Genomic DNA, 18,550 nt, shown 5'->3' on the forward strand with positions numbered 1-18,550 from the left:
ATTGATGGAGATCAACACAAGTATTACTTGTTCTTGTGTCTTCGTCCAAAGCACAACCAAAATTATATCAACTCATCCAATAATACTCGTCCGTCGATTACTGGGTTATATGGCGAAGAGAGTTCTCTATAGACAAGAAGATCTACAGACGACAAGGACATAGACAACCAAATTATACTTGGTGAGTTTTGTGGAAAATCCTCTATTAGACTCACATAAGCAAAATACGACACGTTGCATAATACGTGGAATTTACGTGAAAGGAATTCCACGTGCAACGCTCCATATAGTCCATTTTCTTTATCAACCACCAACATCACCAACGATGATGGTGGATTTAAACAAGTAGACTCACGTCTAACTCTCTATAAAAAAAGTAAATCCTATTCACCTAGGGTAAGTCTAAACCATTCACTATTTTCTTTATTTGTGTCCTAAAGAGAAAACTGGCTTAATCGTCGGAGAGTTCTTGGCCGGGTCACACCAGTCACATTTGATAGTTCTTTCTTTTTTCTCAGGATTCACAGCCATTACCGTAGGTTGAAGTATTTCAGCCTACTGATTTTCATGCTTCATCATATATATATATATATATATATATATATATATATATATATATATATATATATATATATATATATATATATATATATAAAGCTTACAGAACTTTATGAAATTAATTAATTTTTTTCTAATCTCCCTTCTTCTTTTTTTAAGTAAGGAAAAAGGATGACCTAACAAAGATAAATAGTAGTGGACATAATTTTATTTTAACCAACTACATAATAATTTCAAAGATTATATGTGTGCTTTTAGTCACATAACCTACTTAATAATCATATTATTTCATAAAATTTATTTAAATGATGTAATGAATTGTGTGATTTAATAAACATGGATAGTATTTTGAATCGTCAAATAAGTTGATTTGAAGGTTTATAAGAATTAGTAATATACTACTTCCTTATATAAGGTTTAATTCTACAAATTTAAATCCCTTTATTTACTCTAAGAAAAAAAATCGATTCTCTTACCAAAAACAAAAATGTATACATGCATTTCATTGGAGCAAACATTTTTATTATTATTATAATTTTCCACTTTTGCTTGCTATTATGGACCTCCATGATCCTAATTTGAGACCAACTAAGAAGCCTCCAAGCACTACTGGGCCGCAGCCTTTGCTCAAAAACTCAAAATAGCCACCATGAACTTTCTACAGAAAAGGGCCAAACAGTTCACCAAAATTGTTTAGATCTATGACTTTGTCCAACTCTCTTTTTTTTTTCTTTTTTTTTTTAAGGAATTTGTCCAACTTTCTCTCACTGCCCTATGTTGATTTTTATTATGCCAAAGAATATAAAATTCTCTTTTATGTCATTCTCAAATTTAATGTCTTCTTGGATGTACAAGAGTCACCTTGGCTTAGAATCAAGATAATTTTACTCTCTTCCTAAGCCAAAAAAATAAATAAAGAGAAAGACAAAAATAAATAAATAAATAAATAAAATACAATATAAAGATAATTTCACTAGCTTCTTTATAATGGTAGAACTATATATAAGTCATTAACATCAACTTTTTTTTTTTTTTTTTGAGGAAGAACGTATTATAATTTTATTAAGTAAAACCAACTATGTCAGCCAATACATCTGGGACTAAAAGTGGTAGAATGTCCTCCATCCATACTGAAAAATCTGAAATACAAATAGCATGACGAGCTAACTTATGAGCAACAATATTACCCTCTCTCTTTACATGAGAGTAGTGTAATTCATTAAAGAAAGTAACCTTATTTCTAATCTCATCCAGCACTAAACCCACAGCAGATAGGAACTTCATTGACATCAACTTGGTAGTGAGCATTGACTTGGCATTAGTTTTTTGATTTAATAGCATCCAAAATATTCCATAGATCAATTTTAAAATAATTCTTCTAAGGCTTCACCATTTGTCATAATTAATTGAAGTAATTGATGGTGAGCGTTACACTTAGCATCGAGCACATCTATGACAAAGTTTTTACCTAGACCTTCTCATATTACAGAGATCAATTTTATTTTCCAGTCTCATTATGGCCAAAAAGTAAGAAAATAAACATGCAACATAATTAAACTAGTCAACTCCCAAGCTTCCTTCATTTTCAAGACATGGATTTCCTCCACTTGGAATGATTCCTACTTTTCACGAGCTTGGTTTTCATGTCCAAAGGTGTTTGCCTCCCAAACCCAACCTCCTCCTCATGACCCTCCTCAATTGTCTCAACCAGACTCACACTCTTGATTGAAGGCATTCCAAACATCTTCCACTTGAAAATTCCCTTCTTCTTTCCCATAAGCCTCTCTAGTTGTGCTTGCATGGAGTTGCAATGGCATTGAAGCCTAAGAACATCGTCCTTCAACTTCCTTATCTCCATTTGCTGAGACATCATTTCACGCTTGGAATGGCATCGAGCCGGGGCTTCAAGCCCCGGATTTGGACTCCTAGTGCTACTGAAAGAGCCACTCCAATCCATTTGGCCGCGACTAAGCTTGCTTTGCTCGGAGAAGATCACTTGGATTACAGCTCGGACGGGCAAGCGTTCGTTTTGGGCTGCGTGGAGAGATGCCTCTGGTGAGAGTTTTCGACTGTCAATTAGTCTGCAGAGATTCTTTCTTTCTTGCTTTGATGTGCTGGGATGTGCCTGCCAAGATGCAAATGTAATTTCCACAATGTATGGGCATGAATTCTTCTACTACGCGTGGGAGTTCATTCAAAAAATGAAATGAAATGAATAGATTATAAAGGAATTAGATGGAATGGAATAAAGTATTTTTTCTTGTTTTTTTGAGAGTTTATATATGAAAGAAAGGAATAGAAATAAATTTATATTTTTTTATTTCATGTTCATTACATTTTATTTATGATTTAATGAAATGAGATTCACAACATAATTTCTCCACAATTAATGAGGAAAAATGGATTGAGCTGTCCTTTTCTAGAAGGAATTAATATAAAGGAATAAAATGAAATAAGCATTCACACATAATCATTTCATTCATTTCTATAAAACTTACAAATAGGGAAATATATGTTGAGTTTGGTAACATTAGCTTGCAAACTAGTGAGGCATTAAAATAGTTGAATGTATGTTGAGTTTGGTAACAATTAATGTGGTTAACTGTTTGTTTGTCCACTTTTATGAATTCTTAACATGACCCCCTTGCTCGAGTTAAAGGGCACCCCCAACTTTGGGTAGCCATCAAACTTTGGTTGAATAAATTGGGGTTCCCACAAATAATACAAACAGGGAAAATATATGAAGATTCCTTAAAAATCAACACAATCAAATTTCTTCCCTCTCAAAAACCTGCTGTTAGCCATAATGTGTGAAGACAAACAAAAAATGAGTACTAACAATTCAATGCAAACCAAGCTAATCGTATTCAAGGAGTAACAATGTTAATTCATGGACTGAACATTCTAACAAGAAACAATATATTATGTTCCCTAATCTTTTATGAGATCAGAAACATTTATTTCAGGTATTTTCTCGAAATGATTTATGTATTTGAAGAATAATTAAGTTTCATTTTCTATTTCTTTTTTCGTTTCTTTATATTGATCTTGGACCATATCATATCATCCATATCGAAAAGTTATTTGAGCAGTGTAGAGAAGGTTTGCACATGCATGGCATGGGTTACATTTGGAAGGGAATCAATTCCCTTTAAGCCAGAGGCAAATTGTATCCTAAGTTGGGAATAGAGATGTTGTGAGCATCTCCTAAACAATTGGTTGTTAGTTACCCTTACGTTGAAGTACGTACGAGTGTACGACCTCTCTTTTCATTCCAAATTTAACCTTTAGACACCAACTTTCACATGCTCTGATGCTCGTAAGAGGACAATAGAAAAGCCAAATTTGAGGGGGGTAATCTAGCTTATTGTAATGAAGATGAATGGCATTGATGTCAATTTACTTCCTACGTACCCCTGAAAGACCCAGGCCACCTAACCTTTCTAGGCTTCAGAAGAAGAATCTTATGTTGGTAACAACACTTTTAAATATCCCAGATAAGGTTTTAGCCCTATGTATGAATGTCCTATATGTCACACTCTTTCTTGAGTTTTACTCTCTTTTTTGGGGTAAAAATTAGTCATTTACTTATTACTAAAATCTAGGGTAATACACTAAAACATATGGTCAATATTCAAACTTGGGATAAAAGCTAAAAATGAACCTATCCTAAGCCAGCCTAGATTGTTTCTTTCTGAACCTACTAGAGATAATCTGAAAGATTGCTTCTTCATTTTTGGTGCACAAATGATTTAGGCTATAAATTAAACTCAAATCTTTATGTCCTAGTGATCATCTAGGCTAATTAACATAAAAATGTAACTTACTTTGAGATAAGTATCAATGGCTCGGTATAATCCATCATCTGTGGCACGAGCATGGCTAGGGAGAGCTCCAGCAAGTGCAACAAATTCCGACATGCTCAAATTGGAATCCACAGCTGCCTCAGCAAGATAACAATCCACAAGCTTAGCTACCTTAATCAATGCAGCACCACTTTTAGCAGCCTCATCCAAACTCACAAACCTCTTCACCAACCTAATAACAAGCTCAACATCTAGCAAAGTCCCACAAGTGTGACTAAACGATGGTATCATTATCTCCTTCAAAGAAGCTTGGTCAAGTTGCCATGATATACGTTTCTCAAGCTCATTTCGATAGGTAGGCTCAACATTAACCATGTTGGCAGTCCGAAGGAGGCGAAGGAGGAAGTTGCATGGGATGGAATCCTTGTCAGGAGGGAGAACTCCCACTAGGGTTTCCACAAAGAACCTCTTCTTCATCCATGAAGCAGTGATGCTTTCTGGGGATTCTTTACCGCTTGTTAGGCTCTTCTCTGCCGCGTCAACATTAAAGTCACCGCCAGATAGGTCCGGTAGCCATTTGGAAGCATAGTGAGTGATTATGGAACCAATTAGGTCAGGATGAACACCCTTGGCCTTAATGCCTGAAAGGGTTTTCACAAAGTAGTCCATGTCAAGGATACATGCATCATCAAACCAGCATTCAGCAGCGAATTGGGATGGTTTTCCAGGGAAATTGATGGATTCTTGTAAGGATTGCTTCTTCATTTTTGGTGCACAAGTTTTTGGAGGAGTTGCAAGTGAGGGGTATCCTTGATGTACTAAATTTAGGGGTGGCTTTTTTGGGGAGTTCATGTGTTATATGTATGCAAATATGAGAGTAAAGCAATGGCACAGTGCATATAGAGGTTCTCTACTTTTTTATGCTGAGATTCTTGTAGATTTTTCTTACCGTTGGAGTGTTGGAGCTTGTGAGGATAGATGATGTGAGGGAGAATTTTCTGTTCGAGGTCACTTTCAGTCTTAGGTGGTGTTATAATTAATTTTGTTCTCCATGCCAAAGAATAAGAGTATTTCACTGTTTTGCTTTTAATAAAGTTTGTCCTCTTCTCTCTTTTCCTCTAGATTTTTCAAGCCTGAAAAACTATATTGGATGATCTTTTGTTTGGGGGTGCAAAGCAAAGCCTTCACAAAGCCATTATCTAACTATGCAACGCAGTTTCCCTTTCCCAGAAAAAAGAAAAAATCAGTCTCTTTCTCAAAATCATTATGAGAAAAATCAAATTGAGTGGTCAATTTTACCTCTTATTCCTTTTCCTTCGTATTCCTCTTATTCCGATCACAATGTATTATTTTAAAAAATTTGTGAAAATGTAGCATCTCTCGTGGTTAAGAAACTTATTAAAGGCAGTCAAGTTCAATGATCATTGTAAAGAAATGTACGAGTGATGGGAAGGAGAGGGATGGCGCATGGACATGCCGAATTGTATGAATCTTTGCTGGCTACAACCAACATGTGAATCACAGTTTTGTTGGTATTGTACCAAACAACTGCAGCTCTGAGTGAACAAGGGTCCACTGTGATTTTGGCCCACAGCCCAAGGGTCCTGATGAATATATGCCTTAGCCTCGTTCTTTTTTATGAAGATGCTTTAATCAGCCTCATTCAATGCCAGCTATTGCCACTGATGTAATGGGCTCATCAGCATATATAGCACAACAAGGCACATATCAAAATTATCTGAAGGAGGAAGACACATATGCAAAGTGGTGTCTAAATCGTGAGCTACAGTTGGCCCATTTAATTATAATGGCTGAACCTATAGTCAATTTCTATACAATACTTAAACAAAATTTCCTTGTCTTGTCTGACGACAAAAAAATAGTAAAGAAGTAAAATATCAGAGCCTTGCGGACTTTTGTGGCAGGAGAGAGAACTTATGAAGTTTTAATAGCGTTTGAAGCTGAATAAATTGTGCTGATCTTACATTCTCTCCCGACTAAATTGCCTTCCAACATGCGAAAGGGTACAAGGTTCACTGTTCCACTCGTCGGTTACACTTCATGGTTCATACGATAAAATAAATAAATAAATATGTGGGTGGATGGGTATAGGTTGAGACTCAGTATAAAGCATAAGGCATTGTTTAGATTTTGCAAAACTTAGTTAACAAAACTGAGTTTTGTTAACTCATATCCCAAAAATCGTAGGCCCCACATGTACAATGTTTGTTTGGCTAATTTTTGGGTGTGTTAACTCAGTTAACAAAACTGAGTTTTTAAAGAATTGAGTTACCAATTTTGAAAACTGCTTGAGCTTGTTTTCAAGATATGAGTTATGGGATATCAGTGACAATTTGGTAATTTTCCAGCACAAACAAGTCCCACTACCAGTGTCCCGTCCCATCCCATCCCATCCCTACGCAGCTCCGGGTCTTTTTTCCTTTACTCTCTATTTCTCTCTTCTTCGTTTCCTTTACTTTTCTCTTTATTCTCATTGTTTTTCTCTAATCTATCTCTTCTTGTCTATGGTGGCGTTTCAATGGTGGAGTTGGGTATTGATGTGTGGCGTTTCGGTGGTGGAGTTGAATCGGTGGTCGGCGTTTTGGTGGTGGGTCTCGTGTATAGGTTTGTTTCAATGGGGGTGGGTCTCGTCTATGGGTTTGGGTCATGGTTGTGGGTTTCAGATCAGGTTTCAAGTTGTGGGTTTCCGATGGGTGTAAGCCGTGGGTTTGATTGTGGTGTGGGTTTCCAATGGGCGTGGGCTGTGGGTTCGATTGTGGTGTGGGTTTTTGATGGGCATGGGCCGTGGTTTTGATTGTGGTGTGGGTTTTTGGTGAGCGTGAGCCGTGTGTTTGATTTCAGTGGGTGTAATTATGGTGGTGTGATTTGGTGTGTTGGGTTGATTCGGTGGTTGTTTAGGGGTTTGTACTGGTTGTGGGTTTCCGATGGGTTTGTGGTGGGTAGGCTAACAGTTTTGCTCTGACCAAGTTACAGGTATGAGGCCCACAAAAAGATGAAAAATTTGAGTGATGACAAGTTGAGTGATGTGTGCCAAACGGTGGGTATACGAAATTGGGATATTTTGAATGATGAGTAAAGAGTGATGAGTGACAAAAATTGAGTAAAGAATGATGAAAAAAAATCAACCAAACAGGGCCTAAGAGACCCAATCAAATCATAATTCCCAAAATATCCAAATAATCAGAAATCAATCACTATCTAGAAGTTTGTACTTAGGTTTTTTATATTATAGTTTAAAAAAAGAAATGCAACTTCAAATTTTATACCATCTCAAATTTTAACTAACAATTGGACATTTAGCAAAAATTTATAATAAAATAAAAAATTATTTTTTAAAAAAAGTTGTTACAATTGGAAAAATATGCATCCGTATATTTGAGTTCTTTATATTGGGCTGTCTTATTAATTTTGACAATTTAAGGTTGTGCTCTAATCTTAAGCCAATGCACGAAAAAAGTGGCACTCATTAGTCCAAAACCCAAACAAAACTTAAAAACTATGCGCAACCCACTTTGGCACCCAAAGCCCACAAGGGGAGACCCAGATCTAGTTCCGGACAAGACTGAATTTGCCAAAGCAGTTGGGTACAAACTATGTTTCTTCCCAACTTTGCTTGTCAATAGTGCCAGAACTAGACCAATGCAAGAAATGAATCCAAAATTAATCTTGCCAGATTCCTAATCAAGAAAATACGACGAGCATACAAGCTGAAAACTTCAGCACAGTACCTATAAAACCAGCCTCAGACTGAATAAAAGTAATCTCAATGCAAGCTATCATTGATGATACATTTACAGCAAGAAATTTTCATAACAATACTAAGAGTGCGTTAGGGAGGGGCTGAAACGCCCAGCGTCTGCGTTTCAGCCCCTTCCCTTATTTTTTTTCCTTCAATGGGACGCGCATTGTGTACTGTTCATTGGCCATGAACAATGATTTTAAGCCCATGAAAAATAATTTTACGCGTGAACACTATTTTTACCTATTAAAAAATTATTTTGCTACAGTATTTTTCAATTTTCAGTTTTCAATTTTAGCTACATCCAAACGAATCCCAAATAAAGGAAAGTACTAACGCTCATCAATATAATTCAACAAAGAAATTCTACAAGGCAGAGAAACTTGAAACTAAACAGCTTGTAAGCTCATTAAATGTGGAAAACTCGACTTAAAAAACATTCAATGGCGCTTATTTTTTAAGTACTGTAAAATTCTATAACCAATAATTCACCTAATGCTGCATGTCATCTGCTCCACTTATTCTCCTGATCAGCAACCCAAGGGAAGAGAAATTTTTAAATATTTTGGGGGGCTGAGGTTTCAGATGAACTGCTTGTGGAGTCATCGGTCGTAGGGCTCAGTGCTGAGCCACTTGCAAGAGAACCATTCCCAGTTGCATTTTCAGCCACCACTGGGATCTTGACGGCCGCTCTTTCCATCTCCTTCTCAAGCTCTTCCTCTTGTCGTAATGCAGTAAACTGGGTGTCCAAAGACTTGGCTGCTCCTAACCAAGCAAGAACGATCACCAAAAGTATCCCTCCAAGGTAAGGAGTTGAATTCGCAAGTGACCCGAAGGTCAAGATCATAAACTGCTGAATCAGAGCACCGCCAGACTTCCCCAATGGGTTGCAAACGACATCAATTGCTGCCTTCCCTTTAACCTATAGGAAGTAATATATAGGCAAAGTGAACAAAGTAAGCCTCAGAAGATGAATATTGGCAAATTGAAGTTGGAATAACTTCTAACAATGATTAATCAAAAATTGGAAAAATATATACTCTGATGAATTTTCAGAAATGTTGACATCTCCCCAATTTGATGACATTTTAAAGATTCACACAATTTTTCCCTTTTCTTACTCGTAGAACCTAAGTTAATTAAGAGTTTTTATTTCAAGATTTGCTTAACATCACTGAAATCAATTTAGGTCAATGTTAAGAACCCTGACTATCAAGTAAAGTGTACAAACCTTGGTTTCCTCGTCCAAAGGAATATAAGCCATCTCTTTGCAAGGATCAAATAAGCTATACTTGGCACTCTTACTGAAGATATTTTGCATGGCACCCACATATACAGCTGCAAGAAGAGGAGTCATCCCGATCGACGCAAGACCTGGTGCAAGTGGACCCCCAAATAAAATCAAAGAAAAGAAACCAACTCCTGTCAGAAGCAGGACTGTGGGTGTGATCTTGGCAGCGACTCCCCATCCATATTTGTCAAATATATATTGGCTGAGCAGCATCATCGTAAAAGTAGCTATTCCAGTGGCAGTTGAGAAGTCACCCATAAAGGAAGAGTACTCATTTGGGCTTGGAAACTGCACAATTTAGAGAGTAAGAAAGATACTAACTAAAAAGCTAATTGGGAGACGATCAGGACAATCCATTGTTAGTTTACCTGAGCTTTGAGCTTAGATTTCCATGTAACCTCAACAAGGTTGATGCTAATACCATATGCAACCACCAAAGTGGCAAGATCCCTAATGTATCTTGAAGAAACCAAGAATTTTAAGCTCTCCATTGTCCCCATTTTGGGCTTCTCCTGCAACAAGTAAAAAATACCTATCAACATATAGATAACCATATTAACTATGGGGGATCTATCTAGTCTACACATGCACATGTACTGTAGTCTATCAGCATTATGTTTAACATACCCAGAAAGTTTAACAATTAACAACATTGACGTAATGGAACACATCATATTTTAGTAGCTTTCTGGCTATTTAGTTCCATAGTAAAGAAAGAGTGCCATGTTAAGCAACAGTAAAGAAATAAACAGAAAATCAGCACAATATGAACGTTTGACATCAAACAAACACACATGTACTTGGTCATTTGCAGTTTTTGGGCTTCAAAAACTGAGTTTAAGATAAGGGCATACCCTCATAATCTGAGAGTGAGAACCCATTGCAAAATAAATTTTTGGCCCATCTATTTTATAAAAATCACATTTTGCGAAAGCACAAACTTGACACTTTTTGGGACATAAAATTACTTCCAGCTATTAGTGCCAACAAACAGACCCGCATGTTGACTAAAAGATCAACATGTAACTCGGAAATATAAAAAATTTTAAAAATATATTTTAAGTTTCCTAGCAGCACATTACCTTCTTCTTCTTGCTACGGGTTGGAAGAGGAACATAAGTATTCACCCACCAGTACAGGAAACAGATTGCAAACCCCATCAACACCACAATGCTCATCATTCCTTTGAGAGAAACAGCCCAACCATCAACACCAGGACCCAAATTTTTCCTCAAATTGGAGAAATACTTCACTGTACGACCAGAGAATATAAGAGCAACATTTGCCCCAAGACCAAACAGGGGATAAAATCTTTTTGCTTCATCAACTGTAGTTATCTGCACAAAAAAACCAGCAATAGATTAGAGATTGACGGAAGGAAGGTAGAGACCATTATAAGTAATATAAAGAAAAATGTATACAATGTTATTGAATTCATTTGATATTCTCAAAGAACTAATTAAAATGACTTCTTAAAGCACTAGAAAATAAAGTGAATATAAAAATATTTTTTAGAATTTGAATGTAGTTGTAAGATTGAATTATTTTCTTCCTGTTACAACCTTTTGCTGGATGTATTTTTATTTCAATTCATCAGAGACAGAGACAGAGAGAGTGGCAACTCGACTTTCAATTCAAACTTCACTTATACTGTCCAAACTCAACCATGATCTTCTCAAAGTACCCTTTTTTAAAAATAAATTAAGCTTTGGACCAAAAGGGAGGAGGGGAAATGAGAGACTCAACTAGAGACCTCCACTTCATGAGGCATGATTCCCAGCAGATTGTGCGACCCCTTGGGGTATACCTCAAAGTATTATATTAATACTATAATGCTCAAATTCATCAAAAAAATATTTGAGCAATGCTTACATTATGAGAAATGGTGACAGCCACTTTCAAAGGAAAACTGCTAGGAAATTTTCTACTTGTTCCCTTTTACACTTCAGTTTGTCCAAGAAATACACAATTTGCACTCGTAAACAGAACAAATTCCTGTCAGTAGCCTCTTTATCACCAACTGTAAGAGTATTTTTGAAAATTAGAGTCAACCACCATTGTTTTCAATGTTCATCAACTAATTAATCATGTATTTGAAACCACCATTTTTTTAATTGGTAAGTCCACAGCCACCCAAGACCTCACCATCCATCCCATTATTATGGAAGAAGGAAGTGCCATTTGAGCTAGAGCTCATTGAAAAAAACCACCACTTAATAATATTGGATAAGGAATATATAGTGGGAGTAGGAAATACTTGTTATTTGTATAATTAAGAACATATTAATTTTTGTACTGTCAGTGAAAAAAATGTTTTTAATTTTTTTAATGAAGTAAAAGGTCTGCAATCCTTCTAAGAAAAGAGGGTTTAGATATAATGCACAAGGTAAAACTAACAAAATCATTCCATAAGCAAGAGTTGCACGGGAGAGCAGCAGCATTATACATAAATTACTACCCTAACAAGAGTAGTAGGGTAGGAACTATGTGACCATCAAGAAAGTATACCAAAGCTTATTCCTCCTTTTTTCTTTTTTTATGGCGTGGAACCTCACCAAGGCAGGGCCCTTTGCTTCAGAGCAAAATCAAACTTCCACACTGATGCAGACAGCAAGACATGCCTTGGAAGCCAACGGTTTGAGGTCCAAAGTTAAAGGCAGAAACAAGAACTATTCACAATTGCCCAAATTATAGTATCATTCAGAAAGGCATGAACTAGGTACAGAATTGCCGGTGAGATAATATCATCAACATATCTATCATATCAAGCAAACATAAAATTCATGTAACATATGATATCCTACTGTACACAACCTAGGAATATCATTCCAACCTTCAAGCATCCTTTAAATCTCAGGAAATTAACCATCTCTATAGTAGCAAAAAATTACCTGTCCAGTGCCTATATAAAAATTTTTCTAAAAAAAGTTCATGGAATTTAAAAAATAAAAAACTAGTCAGATAAATCACACATCCAGTAATCACTGAATATACTATTGGATAAGGCCTTCAATTTCATATTCCAAGAAAAAGCCATCTCATGAGGAAAGCACTAGTATTCTACAAGGATTTTTATCTGAAACACACCCATGTAAAGATACTGATATTCACCAAAGCCTAGACCTTCCCCCATAGGAGTAAATGGGAAAAGACAATTTAATACCCTAATCAAAGAGGTAACTAATATGAAGTATCCATCTTGCCAAGTACAAACTATAGGGAGTTATGCTTTATTGTTTGAGCAGCCTGCAGGAAGGAAATAATTAGCAAGCTCTAACACAAGATACCTTCAATTTTATATATAATAAATCATATACTATATCAAAAGGCATCGTTCTCACATCAAAATCAATACCAGAATCTAAAAGAAAATAATTTATATATATTAAAAAAAAAAAAAGCATACAGAATATTTATTACATATACTTGTGAAAATTGAATTACCTGATTGGCAAAACCCCAAAACAGAACTGAAATCACCACACTCCCCCAAAGTTCAGCCATGACATAGAACAAACAGAAGGACCAGATCCTCATAATAGCAAGAGGACCAAGGAACCTCGGGCCAAGTATGTTGAGAAGCTTATCAGCCAAGGCCTCAGGGTGAATAAAATTGCTGAGAGGATAGAGGAAAAACCCAAATGCCCCAAAGAAGGCAATGAAAGGAAGAATAACAGTATAGAAGAGGGCCTTCTTAGACAACACATTAGCCAATTGGTTGTACAACAACATGAACCCAATAGCCATAGGCAAGTTCACCCAAGTTTTCAGAAATGGTATAATCTCAGCACTACTCCCTTTGGCTGTCACAACCAAAACATCCTTTGTATCTCTGAGGATTGTGTAGTTGAAAAGGATACAAAAGAACATCAACCCAAGTGGTAGAATCTTCTTCAAGGTTGTAACCTCAACACCCAATATCTTTGGCTTCTCAATTTCTACCTCACCAGTAAATAGTGGCTGCCCATCAGCTGCAGCAGCAGCCTCAGCTCTGCAGACAAACAAGTTCCCACCTTTATGGGAAAACCCACGAGTTTTTGAGTCAAACCCACTGAATTTTTGTAACCCATTTGAAGATAGAGAAAACCCACCAAAGGGTTTTGGCTTGGGTGTGAAAAATCTATGCTTTAAGCCCTGTGATGATTGAAAAACCCTGGCTTTGGGGTTTGGTGGTAGAGAGAGAAGCCCTTTGGCCTTTAGAACAGCCTCCATGTCTCTCTTTAGGTCCCTTCAAGAAAAACCCAAGACTTGGTTTTTTTTCAAGAGGAGAACATGAAGAGAGACACAGATAAGAGAGCGAGAGATAAGGTGGCTAGGAAATGAATATTTTTTTTCACAGTGAGAGAGGTATTGGGATAGACAGTAGAGACGGTGAGAGACAAATATCTTTTTATAGTAATGGAGAAACCAAACCCTCAAGGGATTTGAATAAGAAAAATACAAAACCACAATAAAAATCAGAAATTTCAAATTTTAAAAAAAATTTATGGAGTCGAAATTTTTGGACAATTTTTGTTTTTCCTCTTTCTATGTTACAGCTTACAGGTTCATTGGAAGGGGCAAAGTACAAGTGTCAGAAAGAAGTTGGTTTATTTTCTTTTTTATGGTAATAAAGGTGGTTTAAAATCTAGTAATCTGTTAATAACAAGATAAATTTTCTCATTTTTCATCAGACCGACGTGGAATTGAAGAGCTATGATAGAGAGAGAAAAAAATTTATCATTTTCGCCATAATTCGTCTCGGTTGTAAAAAGTAAAAATATATTGGTTAGTTTACATTTCGACCATTTATTAAGTGATAAATGATAAATTGTGAAAAAAGTTATGAATTCTTTTTTGTGTCTTTAAGCATTTTCCGGAATTGAAACTTTGATCCAGTGAATGAACAGACTATGAAAACAGAGATGGGAACCAGTCAAGAAAAGAAAAAAAGTATCCTGAAATGAAGGACAAGTGTGCAAAAGTGAAAAGAGTGGAAAGTCCAATATGACCATGAGTTGGATTACCTAAACACCAATTAGATATTTTGCACTTTTTAAATGCCACTACATTTATTTGTTTCACTTTAACATTGAGTAGCCATGTGACTTGTGGGATTGGTGGCGGTGAAAGCAAACACGTGAGATGCAAAATTGTGGAATGTGAACTCTTTCAAAGATGCATTTCTTTTTCTTTTCTTTTCTTTTTTCCTGATTTTAATTTTAAAAAAACTTTCTTTTTATATTTTCCAATAAAAAAATATCTCTGTTTTTTTTTCTTATCTTGTATATAAAATAAAAAGTAGGAAAAAATGTATTTTTTTTCTTAAAATGTAATTTACGTCATAAATTAAGTAAAATTTTTGTTTTATTTATTGATTATTTCAATTTAGTCTTAGAGAATTCAATAATATTAAATTTTAATACATCAAACAAACAACTCTCTCTACGTACATAACAACTATAAAATTTTAAAGTTTACCAAAAAAAAAAAACCCTATAAAATTTAAAAATAATCTCTTTCTCTAAAAAACAAAATTCAATATATCAATCTCTCATTCTTTTGTGCTTAAATAGTTATCATAATTGTTCCAATCATAAGATGTTCTCATATTCATTCCTTGTGCAATCATGGCATCCGTCTCTACCATAACCACAATCCCAATTAATGATCTCTACCCTTTAAATTGTCATATTGTATATGAAAACCGCCATCACCAAACACAACATCAACAATTATTTGAAACATTAACATTTTTTTTTATATAAGATAGAATTCTACTTTAACCTAATTTAAGTGTATATGTGTGTGAAATTCCCTCCTGGAGACTTGAACCCTGGCCATTGCCTCTCACACTCCACTAGCACTTATACTTGTAGAGTGACCATCGCACTAAGGGTGTGTGGTGGTGAAACATTAACATTTTTATTACTACTCAAAACCTCTAATTTTAGTCATCAAATCAAATGTGTGTGTGTTGGTCCAATATATAAAAATATTTTATTTTCATATTTGTAACATTACTCTGTGAGTTACAATAATTTTTTTATATATATACAATTCGATAATTACAATGAGAAATAAAGATTCAAACTTTAAATATCTTTATTGGAAATATTAAAATGTGCATGAGACATGAGTCAACTATTGCCTATTGGCAACTTACAATAAGTTTTTTTTTTTTTTAAACAACAATAACAACATTTCACAATAAATCCCTAATATTACTTTATGACTTAATGTATCATTCATGATTTATTTACGATTATTTTCATAATATATCTCTTAATTTATATAAAGTTCTAATGAAAAAAATAAAATTCAAAATTCAAAATTACTTAGACTATTTTTATTTCAGTTTTTTTTTATATCTAAATTTTATCATAATAATTTATTTCATAGATACAATAGGATTGTGTTGACATTCTTTATATACGCTTTTTTTTTTTTTAATAATTGAATCTTTTGATTATATATTTTCTTAATAAGTGAAATTCAATACTCTTTTATGGCTTATATCTAAGTATTTGTTGACTATTGACTCAGTATATTTATATACTGTAGGGTTGTAGGACATCCTCATTACAATATCTTGTTAAAAAAATATATGTTGAGCTCTTTATACTTACATTTATAAAAAATGCTCAAAAATTAATATTGCATTTTTTTTAAAGAGAGTTTCAACTTATGGCGTCTGCTTTTGATAATTACTCTTTATTATCAGACTAAGACACCAATTAGTTTTTTATGTAAGCGCGAATTGAACCCCAGATCTCTTATACAACAATCAAAGACTTTACCAGTTGAGCTAATTGAAACCCCCACTAAATGATAAATTAATATTGCATTAAGTATACCATAATGTGGTTATATCTTTTTCTCTCTAAAAAAAAAAGTGGTTATATATATTTTAGTGTGAATTTTTCATATAATTTATTTTCCTATTGAATTATCATTTTTTTATACTTTTTTAAAAAATTATATACATTTTTTATTTTTAATTGACCGTGCGGTTTGGCAGGTGATCCACGATTTATTAGGATTATGCACACAATATTTAAGAGGAACTATGAATGTTACTTTCTGTACTTTAGTATGAGTGAAAATTTGTTCATTAGACTTTTGATTTGAAAAATTAACCCATCGAATATTAGCTTTGTGATAAATGAAACTTTCTAAAAGTCTACCAAATTTAATCATATGATGTGCATATCATAATAATTACATTTCAAAAATTTTGACGATGTAACAAAAATTATGAGAATGACACGCAATTAAATCCACTAAACTTTAATAGAAAATACTAACAGGATGTTTGATTAGATACAAATCTAATGTCCAAGAAGTTAATTGTTTAAATGGAATCAAATAATTAAATTCACATTCACGTCAAAGTCTAATAATAATATTGTAAACCTCTTTGCATGCAAATGTTTTTATGTAAAAAAAAAAAATGTAATTATCCCATATTATTCAAAAGAGTGTATTCAAAATCTCATCTTCTATATGGTACCATATAGAAGTTTCTTTTCTTTTTCTTTTTTCTTTTTTGAGAGAGGGAGAGTTTCATCTTATGAAACCCAACAAGTATCTAAGTATCTAAATTAATATTTTTCTATAAGAAGAAAGTATCTAAATTAGCATAAATTTTGGATCTTATCACATATGATTCCAATTATGAATAGTAACCATAATTAGCACAACTACCCTACTTTTTAAAAACAAGAACAAAAACAAAAACAAAAATAGCAAAAATTCCTACCTACTTCACCCAAGCTAAATTTTAGGTGAAGTTGTCGCCACATAAAAAATCACATAAAAAGAGAATTATTGTTAACTTATATGTTTGACTAGTTTGGTTAGCTATTCTACATTAAAAAAAAAAAAAAAAAAAGTACACGTTTTATTACCTGGGTGACACTGTTTTTTTTTTTTTTTTTTTTTTAATTTTAGTAAGCTTTGTCAATCATGCTTGTCCTTGGGATCTTCACTGGATGAAAGGGCAAAATAAATTAAAAGAGACACACTATAATAAATAGGATCAAAATTGTCTTTACAAAGCTCAAAAGAAAGAAAGAAAGAGATATTTCAGTTAATGGTAGGGTCTGTACTGAACACCGTGGCGGCTACATTGACATTCTGTTTTTGGCACGAGGAACATGTAAACCACACTTCACTGTATAGTCTGTTTGGATAGAACTTATTGCTAAAAATTGAAAACTAAAAATATTGTAGTAAAATAATTTTTAAATGTGTAAAAAATTATTGTTTACTCTTTTTTTTACTATTCATATGCCTTAGTACACTGTTCATGTCCCATGAACAGTACACTAAGTGCTGGTCTTTAAAAAAAAAAACGCGGAAAGGTTTAGACGCAGACGCAGACGTGTATCCAAACCCTCTCAAATGGTCATCTTGTCTCTGCAATTTCATCGCTATCAGCCCTTTTATTTAGTTTGAAATGCTAATTTTTTTATCAGTTTTTTTTTTTTTCCTCAATTTTTCTTATTTAAACCTTTCTTTAACGATTCATTGTTTGAAACTTAAAAGGGATAAATAAATTGTAATAAACACCTTTTTTTTTTTTAACAATATGAGTAGACAATATTAACCCTATTTCATTTTTTTTCCATTATTGTGACTATTGAATTATACAAAACAAAAATGTTACTTATAAAAGTCAAATTAACAAATTTAAGTCAAGTCTCAAAAAGATCAAAATTTAAAAAGTTCATATATTTTTAAACTATTAACGAAAAAGTTGGATCATACTACTAGTTAAAAATTATGACAATATATATAAATCTTGCGCAAACGGAGTTTCAAATAAAATTTAGTATCCAACTTCCAACCCATCCATCAAGATATCATCAACACAGGAAAATTTTACAAAAATACTACAGTAATTTATATTATAAGATTGTTACGACTTGCGAGTTGGTAGGTTAAATACTTAATGTACACTTCAATTTATATCACTATTTAAAAGCCAAACAAGTGGCCTCTTACAAATATGTTTAAAAGTTCAATTTAAAAAAGATTCATAGAACAAATAACCCTGCAGCTTGATGCAAATAAATAAATAAACCTCAACCATACTATTTTCATAATCATGAACCAGAATGTTGTATGTGAGTATATATTTTTCCTTTTTCA

At 33.9% G+C, this 18,550-nt stretch overlaps 2 protein-coding genes across 2 annotated transcripts; both read right to left on the bottom strand.

Annotated features, from left to right (window-relative positions):
- Positions 1–1,973: 1,973 nt before the first annotated feature.
- LOC142634072 (root phototropism protein 3-like) lies at positions 1,974–5,334 on the bottom strand. The gene is made up of 2 exons (XM_075808348.1): positions 4,386–5,334; positions 1,974–2,683 (listed from the first exon to the last, which is right to left on the bottom strand). Exons 1-2 carry the CDS (start codon positions 5,214–5,216, stop codon positions 2,144–2,146), a joined length of 1,371 nt encoding a protein of 456 aa, XP_075664463.1. The 5' UTR covers positions 5,217–5,334; the 3' UTR covers positions 1,974–2,143.
- A 3,008-nt stretch (positions 5,335–8,342) lies between these two features.
- Positions 8,343–14,006, bottom strand: LOC142634010 (plastidic ATP/ADP-transporter-like). Its single transcript, XM_075808273.1, has 5 exons — positions 12,860–14,006; positions 10,498–10,752; positions 9,784–9,927; positions 9,356–9,703; positions 8,343–9,046 (listed from the first exon to the last, which is right to left on the bottom strand). The coding sequence occupies exons 1-5, from the start codon at positions 13,625–13,627 to the stop codon at positions 8,681–8,683; spliced, it is 1,881 nt and encodes a 626-aa protein (XP_075664388.1). The 5' UTR covers positions 13,628–14,006; the 3' UTR covers positions 8,343–8,680.
- Between the last annotated feature and the right edge of the window lie 4,544 nt (positions 14,007–18,550).

This window comes from Castanea sativa, chromosome 5, assembly GCF_040712315.1.
Source record: "Castanea sativa cultivar Marrone di Chiusa Pesio chromosome 5, ASM4071231v1".
NCBI lineage: Eukaryota > Viridiplantae > Streptophyta > Magnoliopsida > Fagales > Fagaceae > Castanea > Castanea sativa.

What these genes read in the sequence shown, in the direction of transcription:
- LOC142634072 (XM_075808348.1), bottom strand. Translation starts at nt 5,216, where the DNA reads ATGAACTCCCCAAAAAAGCCACCCCTAAATTTAGTACATCAAGGATAC. An exon ending in CCATTGATACTTATCTCAAA is followed by an intron (nt 2,684 to 4,385) that starts GTAAGTTACATT and finishes GCATCTTGGCAG; the next exon opens with GCACATCCCAGCACATCAAA.
- LOC142634010 (XM_075808273.1), bottom strand. Translation starts at nt 13,627, where the DNA reads ATGGAGGCTGTTCTAAAGGCCAAAGGGCTTCTCTCTCTACCACCAAAC. An exon ending in TTTGGGGTTTTGCCAATCAG is followed by an intron (nt 10,753 to 12,859) that starts GTAATTCAATTT and finishes TTTTTTGTGCAG; the next exon opens with ATAACTACAGTTGATGAAGC. An exon ending in CTTTGGACGAGGAAACCAAG is followed by an intron (nt 9,047 to 9,355) that starts GTTTGTACACTT and finishes TACTTCCTATAG; the next exon opens with GTTAAAGGGAAGGCAGCAAT.